This window comes from Cetorhinus maximus, chromosome 4 (genome assembly GCF_964194155.1).
Source record: "Cetorhinus maximus chromosome 4, sCetMax3.hap1.1, whole genome shotgun sequence".
Lineage (NCBI taxonomy): Eukaryota > Metazoa > Chordata > Chondrichthyes > Lamniformes > Cetorhinidae > Cetorhinus > Cetorhinus maximus.
In genome coordinates, this window is record NC_135882.1 from 101,477,847 (window position 1) to 101,498,341 (window position 20,495).

Genomic DNA, 20,495 nt, shown 5'->3' on the forward strand with positions numbered 1-20,495 from the left:
GAAAGGGAGCAAACACTTCAGACTGCCAAGATCACATAACAAAAATTATAACAGTTATAAGAAATTAAATCTGAAACTTTTTCCTGGTAGTGAATCTAATTGCAAGTTTTACACCATCCATTTTGATTCAAATTAGGAAATTCAAGCAAACAGGAAATACAAATTGACCAGAATGGGACTACAGAATCTTTTTAATATGGAGTAAACATAGTTGGCCAACAATTAAAGATGTTGCTATCTTTAAACTAAAAAGCATTGAAGTTTGCTTCAATGAGATTTTGGGTTATGTATCAAAATCAACTGCACATTTTGTGCGAAAACTAAAATGTTTTTGAAATCGTAGCTTTTGCTTTATAAGCTATAAATTATTGATTACATAAGTGACTGTAACCACAGCAACTGTCCTGTCTGTGAAGGATTCAATAGACAACCAAAAAGTTACATTGGCCGGGAATTTATGGGGCCTGAAGGAATGGTCCAGGAGGCAGGGGAGGCTGAAAAATCATGTGGGAGGGTTGGAATGGGAGGAGTTAGGTGCCTGTCACATCCTCATTGCCATGTTATTTTGCCAGTGGTTGGGAAGATGGTAGATAGCCCTCCAGTCCCGCCCCTACAGCAACAACCCTGCCCCCAATCCCCCGACCTTCACAAGCCACCACTGGATCCTGCCTAAATGGCTCCAATGATCCTGACCCTACTTACCTTTTCACAAGGACGGTGTCTATGCTGCTGCTCCAGGTTGGGTTCAGTCCCAACAGCAGCCATTGCTCCCAGAGTGGCTGCTGCAACTAGAGAGTTGCTGGGCCTCTGACTGGCTGGCAGCTCTTGGAAACAGAATCTCGTCCCTTAAGCAGTTCATTAGCTGCTTGATGGGACATAAAATCTGGTGGCAGTCCCCAGAAACGGCTCAAGCAGGAACACCCCTTACTTTTCTCCCATTGACCATCACCCCAGCTAATTCCCGGCCATTATTTCTGGGTTAGTCTCATTAGTGATTAGTTATTTATTTACTCTACACTAGTGTGGGTTATTGTATATCTCAGTTTTTAATAATACTAGAAAGTACTTAAATAAATATTAAAAACAATGCTTACCCATAGTCATTTCTATGCAGCAATAAAGGCAAACAAATTGTAAGAAAATATAAGTAATTAACTGTAGAATTTGCCATTCGTTTATAAATTCAATATATGGTCAAAAACAAATTCCTTTTTCTTAAGAGTTACTGAAGTGGAGCAAGGATGAGTTTCCAATGTTACAGTTCTGATTTAAATTGAAGTGTAATAGATTAATAGCTGACTAAAATATTAAACTATCCTTTCCATTTCACCCACATTTCCTGCTCTGAAACAGATTGGCCTGGATTTTGCTGTGAGAGGTGAAGGAATAGCTTTCACTGTTCACCTCATAAACAGCTAGCCACAGGTTTTTAATGGGCTCATCAGTGGAGATCCCTACTCTTTTGGCATTGGTTTGAATTTTTGCCTTCCACATTGGAGTCTGAACAGGACAAGCAGCAAAGAAACTGTTCAGTCACTATGACTGAAGAACACACACAGATGGCACAGCAGGAAGTAGAAAACAGGAAATATAATTAAAAACATTATAAACATTAATTTTCTTAAGGGAATTAGACTCAACACTTGTCAAATTATTTTTCCAGGGACAGAGAGGTTCTTCAGCAGTAATAATGACTTATTACACTATTAGAACTCAGTAACTCACAACTAATCAAGGCTCAACTATTTCATTGGCCTTTATAGAGAGAATAAGGGTATTTAGTTTAAGTTAATGCCTTAACACTGATTTCTGTGTTGATTCCATTGGTGAAGACTACAGCAGTGCACCCCAAGAAGAAGCAGGGTATCTCTGACACCAACATCTGGATTTGGGTTTAACTGCGTATGTGCAGATACCAGAAGTTGCTGTCAGTTTTATTCAGTAATAAGGATGAAGGCTGAGAGCCATTAGCACCGCAAAATCATGGCCATTTTCCTTAAATATATTTTTCTGGTAAAATACATGATCAAAATGCCAAATTTTTGGCTGAACTTTCGGATCAAGCAGAATTATTTCATCTATAAGAATGAAGGGGAAAATGGTGAGAAAAGGTTGAATGGATTAAGAGAAATTATATTTTGTTGCTGAACCCTCTACCCATGCTTTACTTAAATGATCCTTTATGAAAAGATACTTTTTAGTTCCACTGTTCACCACTATAGGCAGGAAATGTTCTAATGTTAGTTGCTCCTTTTTATCACACAGCTCTATTGGTGTAACATTGTTTCAGCAAAACGTATAAAAAAATAATTTTTAAATAAGATTTTTGTGAAAACAAATTAACTGTTTTGAGTTGTTTAAACTCCATTAGGTCAGTATTTTACAAAACACCACCCATTCAATTGTAATTGAGGACAGCCACATCATTTGACAGTAGCCTTAAAAGATGTGTGAACAATAATACCCGCCCCAAGTTTTCCTCTGTACCCTTTCCCTGTCTCCTGAAGGCAGTGTTGCACGTTGGTATATGTTTCCATAGATGCCGGCAGCCCTTCGGTATTTTATCCGAGTTACTATTCCTCATATGAAAGGCTAGACAGTAAACATTAGCAGAATGTTCGACTGTGGAGGGCATGGCACTTAGTTATAGACATTACTAGCCAAGTAGTTTAGCCATGGCCACAGCTCTCTCTGTAGTAGCTCGTGCAGTTATTCTTTTATTGTCTGTATAGAGAAACAGTTCTTCAAAGAGGTCCTTATATGATCTTTACAGGATCGGTGTAGTCTGCAAATTATTTGCATGGTTGAGGGGGAAGAGAGGAACGGAGTAATATCTTGAAAGGCATATACTCCTATATGTCTCACTCTCCTTTCTTCCACATGGTCCCTCCTGATCCTCTCTTTCCATTACAAAGACAAACAAAGGAATGTCCATTGAGAATTCTATTCCCAGTCCAGTGAACCTTTCATGGTGGATGGGGAAATATTGCCTGGGTATCTCAAAATAAGCTAAAGGCAAGTCCAGCACTGGCTGGAGGAAAACAGAAAAAGAATGGCTCACTAAACTCTTTCAAGCTTCAGTAATCCATAGTCAAAGCTTTTGTACTCTTCAATTGGTTTTTAAAAAATCTGTCAGTTTCATCTGATTCTGGCCACAGGTACACCCAATAAATACTGTGCTAAGCACCCCAATTCATTAAGAGCATAACCTGCACTACCTCACCCATCCTTGCATTTATTTAAATTAGTTCTGTGGGAACAAGGTGTGTGGATCACAGGACGGGACAAACCAAGATTACAAACTTGGGTGCATTGATTTTGGACCACAAAACTGGTGGAAATGGCTTCTGTCCCAATTTCCAATCCACAAGATACAGAATAAATAGGTTGAAAAAAGTGAGGAATGTTGGGGTGATTCTGTTGTCAACCTGGGAACATAAATGCTTCCAAAATAACTAGTGACAGTAACCTATTTTCACAAAATTTACCATTTAATCCAGGCTAACGTTTATTTTTCTTAATTACTTTTACAGCAGTTCACTTCAAATCATTAGTATTACATATCAACAGATCTTTAAAAAAGCCTAACAAACAAAATATTCTTCCATTCAATAAAGATCAAAAAAAATGAAATGAAACAAAGTAGGTAATAATATTGGAAATATATATCAAGTTAGTGTCTGGAAAGAGATGAAACAGGTTATCCATTTAAACAACAACCCTTCATCAGAAATTTAATGGTAGTGAATAAATGTGTGTAGGTTAAAGATAGCTCTGTAAATATCTTCAAACTTCTTAACATTCACAGCTTTCACATTTTATAATTTAATAAAAAATAATTTCAGATAGCTTGAGAAGAGTCTATAAAGTTCAAAATACAAAGCAATTCAACATTGAAATAATGGGCTTTGTGGTCAGCAGAGAAGCTACAGTTCTCACCACTGACCTCGAAGAAGGCTGCCCACGAAGATCTCATGATCTCTGTGGCATGATTTTCCCCTTTCTCAACAGTAGTTTAAATCTGATGCTCAAGGGATCGCCAGGTGTGCAGCAGCCTTGATGTCAGCAAACAGGTAAGCAAAAATTATATTGAAGTATTCACAGGCATTAAATCAAGAAGATAAAAGCACTTAAGACCCTCCACACTTAAATCAAATTTTCAGACAGCAAAATAAATGATGATGAATGGATTAGACAGAAGTTAAAATAAAGATGAACAAAATTTTTTAAAAATGTAAAAATTATCATAATGGATAAATTTGACATTCCAAAAATATAAAATTTGGGGGGGGTGTTTAGCAGTAATTATGAAGTTAGTGAACTGTTAAAAACCCAATTACACCTAATTCGATAAGATGTAACTTTCTCAAGAGTTTTTACAGCGAGATTCGTGGTGCAAAAGTGGACATTCTCATTAATTTAGATGATTTCTTATTGATTGTACTTGGGGGGTGCCTCAATAATGCATCCTTTGGAGAAGTGTAGAATCACTGACAGCAACTTCTGGATTTCCACATTATTCTACATGCATGGACTCAAAAAGTTGTTGTCAGTTTCAGTGGAGTAATGACATGAATGCTGACGGTTTTCCCGTCATTACTCCACTGAAATCTGGGCCACGGATGTGCAGTTTCAAAAGGTGGGGTCAAAGCTTGACTAGGTATTTACAGCACTAGTTTCTAGCTCTAGTAGGAGACACAGATGCGATGTTGTTACCAAATTTGGAAACTGACCAAGTTTTATTTGTGAAGAATATATCTGGATCTGTTCTACAGTGTGTCATCCATTAAGCTGTTGAGAGAATGACCTAAAGCACACAACAGAACATAGGAAATTCATTCTTAAAGCCTAAAAGGTCAACATATACTTACACAATGTGGGCCAGGTTTAGCGGTTTTTCAGGCTGGTCAGGGAACACTGGGTGCAAAGGTTCACGATTGGAAGCACAGCTTAAGGACTTGCTAAGTGCATTAGTTAGCTTCTTTGCAGGGGATTTCTGGGAATAAGGATGGGAAAGGTAACATGGATAGGTAAAGTATCAAGATATTAAAACAGTACTACAGTTTCTAAAAAAAACTTTTACATTGTGCTGTTTGAAAAAAATATATTTTTTTCCTCCTTACTTCTTCCGCTTCACAAAATCTTAAATGCACATAGTCTCCTTCAGCTAAAAGGATAGGGCAAGGAGTTATAAACTTTTCTACCACACAATATCACAACATCACTGCTGCTCTCGATTGAAGTGCATTTGCTATCAACCAATGCAGTACATTTAGCAGTTAGTTGGCATGAGTGAGACGGTTTTGCTGTTGTGACCGCAGTCCATCTGCCCACCTAGACAAAGTTGCTGAGTTCCAACATTTGGTCCTCAAGATTAATCCATGATGCAAAAAGTTAGAAGTGAGCAACAGACACCATGATACCTGGTTAAATGGCTCTAATTCTTCAGAGAAAATACAATTGTTGTATGTCTACTTCATTATAAGTTTCTCTTTCTATTTAAGCCTCATTGTTTATTTTATTTTACAGAATGATAAATTGCTACAGCACATAAACAAGCCCCTCAGTTCATTAAGTCTGTGCCAATATCCTCTCTCCACACAGATTCTACCAACTCTCATCCTATTCTGCTGCTCAGGTAAACAATTGTTTCTTGAGGTAGGAGACAGAGAAAAGGAATAATCGATATGTGCTTAAATTAGCAGAACGTGACCAGTGGTGTTCCCCAGAGGTCCGTAATGGGCCACAGCTTTTCACTGTATTTATAAATGACTTAGATGAAGAAATGGAGAACCATAGATTGCTGTGACAGCAAGTTAGGTGACACAGTAAATTGTGTAGATAAGAGCAGAAAGTTACAAAAAGGACATTGACAGATTAAGTGAGTGGGCAACACTATGTGTCCTTCGTTCATTATGAAAACGGGGATGTTTGGATTTTGAAATGCAATCAATACTACATGTCCTATCTGGCTTGCCGTAGTCATGTGACCTCTTCCATGAGGCATAGGGCTGGGGAGAGGCATCATACACAGCAGTTCAATAAAGACATTACACAAGAAACATGGTACTCGTTGAGCTTGTGACATGGTGTCAGAGTGGAACTGAGATTGAGTTTTGAAAAGGGGGAGAAAAGTCACAGCTACTAAAAAAAAACAGAATTGCTCAAACCTGCTAAAAGCTGCTGAAAATATGCCACTGACAAGGAAAAGCAAACACAGTTGTCACCTCAATCATACGTGCTGGAAGTAAACAACCAAATATACCAGTGCAACCGCAGACGTATATGAACAACTAGAGAAGTTGTTCCTTCACTGCAGGCAGCCAATCAGACAGGATCTCACTAGCTGCACTGAACACAGAATGACTATCACCCCCAGAGGTCCACCGGTCCCCAACACAGAAATGAAAACAGGAACAACAGCAACAGTTACCACGGCAACAAGTGCCACAGGAGCGACACGCCCCAGAGAAGGAACATCACCTAGATGAACAGCCAATGGCAACGCGCACACGTACCATTAAGAAACCTGCATGACTTAACAACCATGTACAAAATGCATGTGGAGCAACTGATGAGAATAACAAACAATTTGTTAATGTATGAGAACAGTTGTGGTATAGTGGGTAACTTGGGTATATATGTGGGACATAAGTCTGAGGCAGTCCTGGGGCAGTGTACACTCTGTAGTCAGGGCCAGAAAGCAAAGGCAGTACTGGGGCAGCACACACCGTGCTACAAGGCTATGCCTGGCACACATGTCCTGGTCCCAGTCCAGGGAGGGAGAGAGCCTGTCCGTCCTGTGTCACTCATGCACAGCATGGTGTGCAATGCCTGATTAGTTCCTCACACATTTTGGCCCTGGGGGTCGGTGGCTTGGTACTGGGCTGCAGTTGGCACAGTCACAGCAAGGGGAGGCATCTGCAGCCTCTAAATGGGGAACTGGTAACTAAGAGGGGAGCACTCACTGGTCTCATAGAGGGGTCTCGGTAGTTCACTGTGCATAGGGCCTCAAGATGGGGAGGGGTCAGGTTGAAATGGGGCATCAGGTAATCCGCAGAAAATGGTTCGGGGGGAGGACAGGGATATCTACAAGAATTACAATGGGATCCTGTATTATGGGGGAGGAGGAGAGTGATCGGAAGGAGGGAACCTTGCACATGATGCTCTTCCAGGATGATAGGAAGGACTTGGACAGTTATGGGGAGGGTTGGAAGCTGGTCTCATAATAGGAGTGGATCACCACCATTTTGACAGTCAATAGAATGACGCAGTTTAAAAATAACCTAGGGGGAAAAAAATCGCCAGGGAAGGGTCTGAGGGCTTGTGGGAGGAGTCTACTCCTGCACTTTTGAGCCGATTGAAACTATTTCGAGTTATCAACAGTCACAGATTGCAACTCTTTCGAGTACAATCACAGTTCTTGGTTTCCGGGAGTGGGACATGAACCCACAACCCTCTGATTCAAAGGCGAGGGTGAGCCGATTGAAGGAGCACCCTAACAATTTCCGCTTCAGAGCATTGAGAGCAAGGCTCAGCTGAGATGTGTTAGGAAGACTCAAATGCCAATTAAAGGATTTGACCACGTTAACTCATGTTGTGCATTCTTGCAAGAATCCATCATGGCTTGGGGCCAAATGTTGATTGGGTTTGAATGACTATTTGTCCCTCTCATAGGGATGTGCTAAGGTCACATGGATCCAATTGTAAAGGGGCATTGAGTAAACTGCATATGCAAAATACTCCAAAGACCTCTGCACATTGCAGCTGAGTGGTTCAGGCTTTACATACCTCAATAATTAGTAATTTTATTAGTGCAAGGCTGGGCTCAAGTCTACTCCAAAGAAAGCTGATGGTGCCCTGACTGAGGCTCATGGCACCTGGCTGTACTCATGCAGTTCCTACCTGCTTTGTAAAAGCGCTGTCACACCTGGGGTGGTGGGGGTAGGTTAGTTTCCAGTGATCCTTAAGGCTGTGCTACAGCTGCAAGGGAGGATCTGGGGATGGAATAAGAGCGGCTCAAGGGCTTCACAATGACTCTAGCTTGGCGATGGGTGGTAATCATTGCAGGGTTATGTTCAATCATGTCTCTGTCCAATTTTTCCACAGGCACTGGGGAGAAGGAGGACCCTGTCAGGCAGGGTAAAGGGAACATGAGGAACATGGGCCAGTTGCGCTCCATCAAGACCCAGAAGCTGAGGCACAGAAACCAATTCCACGGGGGTTCTTGGCGCGATTCAGGGTGTACTTTAGATGCCTCTCATACTTGCAGATGAGCAAGAGACAGTGCAGTAGATGCCTTTGCTTGTCAAGGTATGTGGTGGCTCACATCTACCAAATTCTTCGGGAGGATCTGACACCACATAGCATGGGAGGCCATCCATTGCCAGTGCCTCGTAAAGGTGACCGCCACACTCAACTTTTTTTGTGAATAGCTCGTTCCATGGATCCACTGGGGATCTCTGCGGAATATCACATTCTTTACTCATAAATGCATCCGAGAGGTCACCAATGCCCTATTTAGCAAGGCACACAATTACGTCCAGTTCTCCCTGGACGAAGCCATCCAGGCTGCCAGAGCAGCGGGATTTGCAGCAATCTCCGGTTTCCCACAGGGGCAGGGTGCCATCGGCTGCACATATGTGGCTTTAAGAGCTTCCTGGCAGCAGCCACTATGATTCATCAATAGAAAAGGCTTCACTATTTCAATGTGCAGCTGATCTGTAATCACCAAAAGCAGATTATGCAGGTCTATGCGAGATACCCTGGGAGCTCACACGACTCTTACATCTTGAGTCACTTGCAGGTGCCACAGATCTTCGGGCACCCTCAGCACATTCAGGGTTGGCTCATTGGTGACAAAGGCAACCCCCAAAAGACGTGGCTAATGACACCTGTTCGGCGGCTACAACGTGCTTCAGGGGAGAGGTACAACGCGGCTCATTCTGCGACACGTCCTTTATTGAGCAGGCCACTGGCATGTTGAAGATGTGTTTCAGATGTCTGGACCAGTCAGGTGGCACTCTTCAGTACTCTCCCCAGACGGTGTCCCGCATCATTCTGGTTTGCTGTGCTCTACACAACCTTGCGCTCCAAAGGGGGTATGAGTTGTCACGTCCCCTCCAATGAAGAGGATGTCGAGAGGGATGAGCTTGAGGATGTTGAGGCCCCAGGGAAAGAGGACATAGCATGGGCCAGACGCAGCAGACAGGCCTATGAGATCCTTACAGCCACAAGGTTCCAGGGCGATGAAGACGAATAGCTCATACGAGCCTCTTTCACCTGTGCCCTCCATGCAGGCTGGACATTAACAACTTCTTTGCCATCTTTAGCATCTCAATGAAGGTCATCAATCTCAGAATGAGTAGCCACAACTTTGCATGATGATGGCTTCATCCTTGGGAAGCTAGGCAGCCTCTGGACCATGTGGCCATTCTGTTACAGGATCATAACTTCACCAGGGTGTACTGCAAAGAAATTGGACATGGTATGGTCTTTTCAAGCAGTGCACCAACATTTTACTTCCTATAGCAGCCTTCAAGAGGCAGGAACAGCACTACCAACCTCAGTGCCCTCATGGGATTATGCCTGGAACATTGCAAGGGCCTCAAGGAGGAGAATCATCAATGACTGGTTCTCGCATGAACATCTGAAGTCTGATCTGAATCAGGACTGCGGCATCTCTCCACAGGCCATTCTTCATGCAAAAATAATGTTATATAGCCTCATCCTCATACTGAATCCCCAGCATGAAATTGTTTTTTAGGAAGCAGTGATCTATCATTCTCAGCCCTGGATGCGAGCCTGCAAGTTAGGTTGCCTTTGTGTGCACAGAGAATGCTTCAGCAGCACCATGCACCTAATCATTGACATGCACTCATGACCTAGCCTTCGTATAGTTCACATCCAGCATTGCCTTGGCATCTGTGGCCCGGAAAATGTCGACACTACATTTAAGCATTACTTAGTAACTTCGTTGATAATAAAGAGCAGATATCAGATGTAGTGGAGCTTCGCTCTGATCCCTTTTGAATCCTCCACATTTTCATTCCAGCAGTTTCAGATAGACACAAGGGAACCTGGCACACTGATTGCTCTGTCAAGATCGATTGCCCATTGGAGAACTGGCTCAGGGATTATGTCAAGCCATGCTAACCAGACCTCCTCCTTCCCATTTAGTAGTCTGGTATCTGGAGCCTAGACACACACCTCTGATCTCGCATAGTTGTGGCCGTCTAGAAGACATTTCAGGAGTTACCAAGTGCTAGCTAGGTCCATGGCTCTGCATCGTTCAGGTGGAGAAAGGGGCTCCTACAGGGATGATGTCTTGTTGTACACACCATCACAATGTCACGCTACAGGCTGCCATGAGTGCTTAAGATCCCCGACTATTACTTGAAATGTAACCCACACCCAAGCCTGATAGATGTACATGAAGGCTTTTGAAAGATGCACCGAGTTAGATTGACTCCAAAATGGGTCACCATTAAAACCTATAAGATCGACATAGACCAGTCTTCAGTGCAGCAGCATCAGGAGAATAAACCAAATTGCAAAATCTGTACTCATGAGGCCACATGATATGATTCTCTAATGCAAGTCTAAGATATGCATTGCCCAACCACCATGTTGATGGAACAAGAGGCTTTGCTCATGTCCCTCCCATGGACAGAAAGGCGACTCACTGTACTGAGATTGTTTAACCATAGACCTGAGGCACAAGATGGAGAGGAGTTGTATGACCTTGGAGCATTCGCTTGATGAGAATTTCAGATCAGCAAAATATATTTACAGATGTGCAAAGTATATATGGTGAGTGAACACCTTTGCACTCTCAATATTTCTTAATTTTTCTTACCCTACAGCTATGTATAGGTGCTTCCCCGACATCCACAGCAGAGGTGGAGGCAGCCTGCTGACTGCTATGCCCTGTTGACTATGATGACTTTGGCGGGCGGCCTCTGGAGGGCCCCAGCTTGCTTTGGGTCTCCTGCTGTGGGGCAGGTGTGCCCTCCTCAGCCTAAGCAGCTGCAGTTGCTGGGACACAGGTAGAGGGGGCTTGGAGCGGCTGGACAGCGCAGGAGAGTCCTGGGTGGATTGCCCCAGGGTATCCGGCCGACAGTCCTCCTCCCTGTAGGTGTGCAAGGGCCCCTCCCTGAGGGGCTCGTGGAGGGAGATTGAAGTGCACTGCCCCCCTCTCACATAGCTACTGATGCATCCTACTCATGAAGTGCAGGTCCGAGCACATATCTGGCACAGACTGCTGGACCAAGGTCTCCAAGGCGGTCGCCACTCTTCCAATGGTGATGCTGGCATGTTGGCGCCACAACATCAGACAGAATTTTATTTTATTCATTCATGGGATATGGGCGCTGCTGACCTTGCTCATCCTGCTTTCTACCATTAATGTCACCGTTAGCACATTCCTTAGATAACATCACCACCTTCAACACCTCTTTATCCTTTTGTCTATGACATCTTTTGGCAATCTCCACCTATCACTGGCCCTCTATGCAGCTCTACCTGTCTCACCCCCTCTTAAACCAGCTTATATTTCACCTCTTTTCTACTTTTACTTAGTTCTGTTGAAGAGTCATACGGACTCGAAACATTAACTGTGTTCCTCTCCGCAGAAACTGTCAGACCTGCTGAGTTTTTCCAGGTATTTTTATTTTTCCTCTGGATTACTAGTCTGGCAACATTACCACAATGCCACCACCTCCCCAATTCCAGATTTACTTAATTATTGAATTTAAATTCCCAAGCTGCTGAGTGGAATTTGCACAGTTAAACTATCTAACTCTTCCTCTGAAACAATAGGTTCGTCAACCTGTCTATAAAACAGTTTGATAGTGGTCATTTAATCTTCTTTTCATGATTTCCACACAGGTGATCGTTTTGCTGACTGTTTTCCCAGTGGTAGTAAATTGGAACTCTCTGGCTGATTCCATATTTCCAATGGTGAATCCCATAAGATTTCTTATTTTGCTACCATCCTTCACCTTCGCTGGCAGAATCTTACACTCCCTTGGCGGCAGTTGGCAGGTAGGCGGGATGTCAAGTTGGATGCAATGCCATAGGTGCTGTTCCCGGTGCCTACCTGCCCGCCCCTGACCCCACCACAATTTTTGCTGCGGTGGGCGGAGGCCAGCACCAGGTTTGAAGCCTGCTAGGTCTCACTCCTCGGGTTGCTGGAGGAAAAAGGGCTACTTCCAATTCTGATCCCCCTGGGACCACTGGGGATGCCCCCACAAGGTCTTCCCCACCCAGGGTTTCCCCTCGCCCTGGTTTATGTACCCCACCCTGCCTCGCTGGGGCCTCTTTGCCTGGCCCCATTGAAAATCCCCTAAATTACCTTCCTCTCTGGCTTCAGCAAAGATTGCCAATGTGGAACCCCCAAGCATTAAATGGCTGGGAGTCAACCCACCAGAGCAGGTTGGATTTGCTGATTAATTTTTTGCGAGCGAGTGGGGGTGACGGGAACCCCAGCGCTAAGTCCTATCCTGCCCCATGTCTCTGGATTGTCAGTTTAGGTCTCTGAATTACTAGGTCTAGTAACAAATCCACTGTGCTGCAGTGCCTGTGATCAACCACAACTGACATTTAAATTGGGTTTTTCTGCATTTGTGATTTTGCTGGCTCTCATTCGTGTGGCTAGAAATAGCCCAGAAGGAAAAAATAGTAAAACTGGGAAATAAGAATACTGATCCAAACTGTTCTTGTTTAACTTAAAATGGAATACCAGTAAAAACTGGGAAATAAGAGTACTGGCCCAAATTGTTTTTTCCTTCTGGGAACGTAATATGCTAAAAGAAAAATAAATACATTTTAAAAGTGGTCAGCCTCATGCCACCTAGAAGAATTGAGTTCTTACTACTAATTCTCACTGTCATGCTGCAACCAAGAAGTCGAGATCGAAATCTTCCCATTAAACTGACTATTAAGTTCGGGTGAGAGAAATTGCGAGAACAAAGCCAATGGCCAGTGTTTTGAAACATTATAATGTCCATATTGAAAGATTGCTTCTTGTTACATGAAAACTGCAGCTTTACTGAGTGATAACTCAAAAGGCTGGATTTTACATGGCACCGTGGTCTCCCCCACCAAGCCCCCTCTTGGCTAAAAAGTCGGTAGGGAGGGGAGGGGCCCGCCACAACACTGCCGGCTGCCCTCCAGCAATTTAACACTGGGAACAGTGTTAATTGCCTTACAATGAGACTCCTGTCATAATAATAGTTGATTGTGGTAGTGGACTCCTGTATTAGATAATATATGGTACTCTGTACTAGATAGGCGGTCACCTGACCTGGGGACTGAAGGTCAGCTAGCACATGTTGGAACCTGTCTTGATAGAATTCAGTACTGCAGATATGTGTTTATGTTAGGAAAATGTGTTATCAATAAAGTTAGCTCAGCTACAATGTCAATGGCCTGTGTGCATCATTGAAACAAAAATCAAGTCATGCTGTCAGAATGCAACAGTGGAGGTTCTGAAACCACTGACAGAGCTCAGTTTGGAGGGCAATCTCACTGAAAACTGGAGGAGGTTCCGGCAGCGATTCGAACTGTACCTCACAGCGACGGGCAGTAATAAAAACGACCCACAGGTACAGTCTTCCATCTTTCTCCACACAGCAGGGGAAGCAGCCCTCGAAGTGTATAACGCATTCACATTTGAAAGTGATGAGAAACAAAATGTCTTGAAAGAAATAATGGAAAAATTCAAAGCTTACTGCATCCCTAAGAAAGATATCACATATGAAAGATACTGATTTTTTATGTGCATGCAAGGCAATGACAATATTAGTCAGTACGTATTAATTCAGCTCGAGGTGTTCCACAGAACAGTGAAGCAGCTGTTTGAAGGGTTAAAGAGCGTGGGAACCTGTATCGATGATGTGCTGGTCTGGGAAGCCTCGTGAGAGGAACACGATCACAGACCGAGGCAGGTGCTGGCCAGAGCTAGAGAAAGGAACCTCAAGTTGAAGAAGGAAAAGTGCAAAATAGGTCTTCATGAAATCAAGCATTTGGGGCATGTGGTAACAAGTGAGGGACTGAAGCTGGACCCGAGTAAAATCGAAGCAGTCGTGAACATGCCACCCTCAGAACGTAAGAAAAACTTGGGAGAGGTTTTTGGGAATGGTGGCCTGTCTTGGGAAATTCACTCCAAACATGTCAGACCTGACAGCACTTCTCAGAGAACTTCTGCAAAATGATGTGGAATGGCACTGGGAACAAAGTCATCAGGAAGCTTTGACCAGTCTGAAGAGAACACTGACCCAGGCACCTGTGTTAAAGTATTACGATGTCAGTCAGCCCGTCAAGATCTCAGTGGATGCTTCAAAGACTGGTCTGGGAGCTGTCCTCTTGCAAAATGAGGCACCAATGGGATACGCTTCAAGGGCAATGACTGAAACATAGCAGCGGTATGTCCAAATAGAGAAAGAAATGCTAGCAATTGTGTTTGGCCTAGAACGCTTCCATCACTTTGTCTATGGCAAAGACATGGAGGTAGAGTCTGATCATAAGCCTTTGGAAGCAACACTTAAAAAGCCTCTGAACTGTGCACCACCAAGAATTCAAAGATTACTAATGCATCTGAAGAATTACCAGGTAAGAGTTAAATACAAACCGGGCAAGGAAATGTACATCGCAGACACTATGCCACATGCATACCTACCCATCATGGAGGAAGGGGATAAAGAAACAGAAGCACAGGTTCACACGCTCTCAAAGAACTTACCTGTGGCTGTAACCAAACTGAATGGGATCAGGGAAGCGACCAAGAATGACGCCATTCTGAGAAAACTGCAGCAGATTGTGCAAACTGGCTGGCCCACACATTGGAGTGGAGCCCCTTCTGTGGTACAAGAGTACTGGAACTTTCATGAGGAACTTCACGTAGCAGAAGGAATCCTTTTCAAGGGAGAAAAGATCATAATTCCTGCAACACTGAGGAAAGAAACGCTGCAGCACATACGTGAAAGTCATCTCGGCATAGAAACATGCAGGAGATGAGCACGAGATGTAATGTATTGGCCTGAAATGGGAGCACAAATTGGTGAAATGGTGAATGTGTGTGCAGTGTGCCAAAAGTACAGTAAATCGCAACAAAAAGAACCACTTCAACCACAGTGTTCCAGAGAGGCCTTGGCAGAAAATTGGAGTGGACTCGTTCACATTTGACAACAGTGAGTACCTACTCGCAGTAGATTATTACTCAAAGTTTTGTTTTGCTGAGAAATGATAGTAAGAGCATCACTGTAATAAATCATTTAAAATCAATTCTGCTTGCCATGAAGTGCTCATCTCAGATAACGGTCCACAATTCTCAGGCATTGAGTTTCGCAAATTTGCACAGGACTGGGAGTTTTGCCACACTACGTCAAGTCCCAAATATCCACAGTCCAACGGAATGGTGGAACACCTGTTGAAAAAGGCAAAGGTGAATAGAAGAGACCCCTACCTGGCTCTGCTGGATTTCAGGAACACTCCATTAGAGAGCACTAGATCATCTCCAGCACAACTGATGGGGAGAAGACTAAGAACTAAGCCCCAACTGTTATTTCCGCAGTCAGTGAGCTACAACGTGCAGGACCTGCTCAAACTGAGATAGCATAACCAGAAACAGTACTTTGATTGAGGTGCCCGACCTCTGCCTGACCTGAACATGGGAGAGACAGTGAGGATTCAGCATGAAGGGATCTGGAATCCTGCTATTGTCACAGGAATCACAGGAGAAGCAAGGTCTCACATAGTGTAGACTCCAAACTGTGCAGAAGAAACCAGAAATTCTTATGGAAAACAAATGAAATGCAACCCTCCTCTGAACCAGAAAGTGTAGCTGAAGATCAAAAACTAGAATGCACCAGTGAAGCAGCAGATAACCAGACAAAGCCCGAGTCCTGAAAACTATCCAAGGGGTGATAGTGACACAGGGCTGGAGAAAGCTTCATGTCCTTCAAAATCACACCTTCACCACTCAGAACGTCCAGTGGAAGAATTGTGAAAAAAACCATAGAGATACAGAGATGAGTAAAAGAAGAAACAGACTGATAAAAACAGAGTGAGAAAGAATATATAAGACACTTTGGGCGGAATTTTTCCGTCAGCGAGCAGGGGGCGGGGCCTGCTCACCGATGCGAAAATGACGCGGGATGACATCGGGGGGAAACTCCGACATCATCCCGCCCCATTTAAACATTCAGGAAGGCGGGCGGACAGTGCAATTAGCTGTCCGCCCGCCGACCTGTCAATGGCCAATTGAGGCCATTGGCAGGATAATTAAACCAAATAAAGGCCCTGCCCGTCCAACCTTAAGGTTGGTAGGCAGGTCAGGAGCCCCAGCGGGCTTCTGAAAAAACATGAAACCTCATCCACCGGTGGGATGAGGTTTCATGTCTGTTTTACAAAACTTTAATAAAGTTTATGTGATATTTATTAACATGTCCCATCTCGTGTGACATTGTCACATGAGGGGGACATGTTAATAATTTTTTTATTTTTCAACTTCCAAAAACTGTCAGTGATCTCCCTGAGGCAGCACTTAGTCTCAGGGAGCAATGCGCTCTTTCGTGCGGATGTGCTAAAGAGTGTACTCTGACAGTTGGGGAATCCCTCCCCCCCCCCCCCCCCGCACAGGAAGTGCATAGCGCTTCCTGTCAGGAGGCCCGCTGGGCGGGCCTTAATTAGCCCGCCCACTCAAAATGGCGGCGGGGCCTGTTTCAGCGGTGGTGATCGGCTGCCTGCTCGCCGCCGAGCTGGTGGGGCCCGCCCGCCCATCAAGGGCAAAATTCTGCCCTTTGTGTACTTGAGTTGTATAAAACCTTTTTTTAAAAAAAGGGAAATGCCATGATTAAAGTTGATTGTGGTAGTGGACTCCAGCATTAGATACTATATGGTACTCTGTACTATATACTGGGTCACCTGACCTGGGGACTGAAGGTCAGATAGCACATGTTGGAATCTGTCTTGATAGAATTCAGTTACTGCAGATTTGTGTTTATGTTAGGAAAATGTGTTATTAATAAAGTTAGCTCAGCTACAAATTCGACGGCCTGAATGCATCATTGAAACAAAAACGAGACAACTCCTGCCCTTATCTCGGGAGAAAGTCCTGCCTTAGAGAGCTGCCAGCCAATCAAATGGCTGGCAACGCTGCAGTCCCAGCAGTGCCACTTTTGTGCGGTGACCACTTCAGGGACTATAGGCAGCCTCTGAAGAAGAGCAGCCGATGCAGCCTGGGCTGCCATAAGTCCGGGGCATTGCAGAGGTCAGGCTGGCAGGCCCCAGACAGGAGGGTAGGGGGCCAGATTTGAGAGGCTGGTGGGCGAGGGGGAGGGGCAGGAGTGTGGTGTGGGGAAGAGGGTTAAAGGGTGGTACAACCGAGAGGAACGCCTCCAAATGCAGACCATTAAAGGAGGATCCCCCTCTTGCCTGACACCAGTGTGCACAGCTAAAGCTGCCAGGCTTCCCAACTGTCATGGTACTCCCCCTGGTGCGTGTAAAATAGTGGCGGGGACGGGATAAGGTCCTTAAGTGACCATTAATTGGCAGCCACTCAACATTTCCACTATCCCCCATAAAATTTCTGACAAGTTGGGGGTGAACGGGTATCACTGCATTTTACGAGTCCCCACTGCCTTCAAAGGGGACTTAAAATCCAAAGTTTGATTACTGGAAAATAACATTGTCGGTATGAATTATACTTACTTTACTAAAACCCACATCTGAACTATTAACTTTTAGTGATATTAAGCGAATAATCATCGTCTATATTGCAAAGAGAACACTTATGGCTTGGACAATGTGGTTAGTGCTGAACAAACGATACTCACATTCATGACGCTTAAAGCTCCCCAAAGACTTTTTGTAGATTTGCATGGCAACTTACTGTCATTCGGAGTCTGATACAAGGCCTAACTTCTAGGGTGTTTAAAGGGTAACTAGTGTATAGGTACAGCAACTTCATGTATTGCAATGCAGGCATTGCAATGAGGTACCTGTACTTGTCGAGGAGCAAGGCAAATCAGACAGCAACTTCCTGATTTCTGTATTTTACTGTATGTGTAGGGACATGAGAAGCTGCTATCCATTTTATATCACAATAGTCGTGAACACTGACAGCCTCACAGTTATTCCTACCACAAGATATAGGCCAATATTTTTACCCAACACACTCCTTGCCAACCCAAAAAAGGAGTAAACTGAATGAAAAGATTGTAAGCTATACTATTCAGGGAAGCAATATATTGTTTATAGATTAAACAAATTAGGTTATTGATATACTGCATATATAGATACACTTTTTTCTCTTCTACCCAGTAAATTCATGTTCTTCTTACCCATGATGTGTATTCTTTCATTTGGTGTTGGTTGCTATGAGAACCACTTGCATGGCCTCTCCAAAAGCAATCCTGACATAGCTGGTAATTGTGACACTGCTGGCAACGATATCGAAAACCCATCATGCTCTCACTGTGGCAATAGGAACACTCAACAGGGTGGAAGACTGTAGATGGAATACACAAAAGCATTTTTACTTTGTGTAGTTAATATCGCTTTCAGTCATTTTTTACTTTGCTGGATATTTGAAGTATTACATGTAGTTTGATTAAACAGCATATTTATTCTCTAAGGCAGCAGTCTTCAAATTGTTCTGTGAGGGTGATTCCCTGAAAATCTTGTCACTCACAAAACCCCTGATTGTACAGCTTACAAAGTGATGTTCTAATAGACACAGGAATTGAGGGGGGGGGAGCGAAATGGTGGTCTAGTGGTAACATCACTGGACTAGTAATCCATAAACCCAGGCTAATCCTCTGGAGATATGGGTTCAAATCTCCCTACAGCAGCTGGTGGAGTTTAAATTAAATTAATAAAGTCTGAAATTAAATGCAGGGCTTAGTAATGTTGACCATGAAAATATCATTGATTATTGTAAAAACTGATCTGGTTCATTATGCCCTCAAGGGAAAGAAATCTGCCATCCTTACCTGGTCTGGCCTACATGTGACTCCAGACCCACAGCAATGTGGTTGACTCTGAAGTGGCCTAGCAAGTCAATCAGTTCAAGGGAAATTAGGGATGGGCTACAAACGCTGGCCATGTCAGCGGTGCCCACATCCCATGAAAGAATAAATTAAAAAAAACACAAGTTAGTAAAGTTATCCAGGCAGTTGATCCTGCCACTTGCAGAAAGGTCTTTTTAACATATGCACCCAAAGCTGCTGGAATACTTGCATGCGTGTGCTTTGTGGGATTTTCTTGTTGTCCAGAATTTTATAGAAAATGCCTTCTCTGTGCCATGCTGCAATGTAGGAAAATGGACTCTCCATAGGTGCAAGATTACAATCTTGAAGTATCATGATGGGTGAGAACATGATTTTCAGAAATTAAGTTTTTGAAATTATTTCAGATAAATAATGCATAATAGACACTCCAACTAACAGCAAAATCCAGTTTTAGAGTTGACTCAAAGCAACAATTGAAAGCTCACTATCCAGTTCACACAGGAAGATTGACTGATTGAGGCACTAGAGAACCACCAGTATTTATGAAAGCTATAAACCCAGAGCAAGCCATTACCTTTGGAAGAAGAGGGATTTTTAAAAAAAAACATAGCCAGTAGGCAAGGTGGAGTCATCCTAAATTGTTTATAACTTACCATTTTCAACATTTGCAAGACGATGCATGAGTGGCAGCCAGACAAGACATTGTGGTGGGGGATCAGACATCAAGGTGTCCAGAAAATTGTTTAGTGTCACTTTTTTCTGTAAAACACAAAATAAAAATTGGAATCTTCCAACTGAGAAAGACCCATAAATGTTCAACTGTCTTTGAGAACACAAACAGCATCGAAAACTTGTGCCATTCCAAATTTCTAGCAACTCCTAAAATTTTGAAGTAAAATTATATACTTCTTCCATCCAACATGCTTTACCTCGGTATAAAAACAGAAGATGCTGGAAAAACTCAGCAGATCTGGCAGCATCGGTTCTGAAGAAGAGTCATATTGGACTTGAAATGTTAATTTTGTTTCTCTCTCCACAGATGCTGCCAGACCTGCTGAGCTTTCCAAGCAATATGTTTTTATTTTAGATTTCCAGCATCCTCAGTATTTTATTTTTATTTATATGCTTTTCCTAGGTTCTTGGCAATGAAAACTTCCATATCACCTTGACATTTTCAAATATATGCAATTCAAATATTTAGTCCAAAGACAGTTAAGAAATGCAAATTTATAAACTGCTCCATACTATGAACCTATTTCTACAAATTCCACTGAGTGTTATAGTCACGCTCTCAGAATTATACCTTTCATCCAATGTCCCAGACTCCTCCATCACCATTTTTGGGTACGTTCTGTCCCTCCGACAGGACAGGTCCCTTGGAGGTGGCACATAGTGTCATATAATCAGGAGGAACGCGGCCCTTGGAATCCTCAACATTGATTCCACACCCCAGGAGGTCTCATGGTATCAACTCAAGCATGG

General features: G+C 43.4%; 1 protein-coding gene across 21 annotated transcripts in view; it reads right to left on the reverse strand.

Moving 5' to 3' along the window:
* The window catches only part of dtna (dystrobrevin, alpha), a 437,527-nt gene that overhangs the window by 130,482 nt on the left and 286,550 nt on the right, over nucleotides 1-20,495 (reverse strand). For all 21 annotated transcript variants that reach the window (XM_078540552.1, XM_078540563.1, XM_078540570.1 and 18 more), the window contains exons 7-9: nucleotides 19,667-19,772; nucleotides 18,345-18,511; nucleotides 4,872-4,996 (exon numbers count right to left, since the gene is read on the reverse strand). In XM_078540552.1, the coding sequence (XP_078396678.1) occupies nucleotides 4,872-4,996; nucleotides 18,345-18,511; nucleotides 19,667-19,772 (398 nt within the window). The remainder of the gene's footprint in view (nucleotides 1-4,871; nucleotides 4,997-18,344; nucleotides 18,512-19,666; nucleotides 19,773-20,495) is intronic.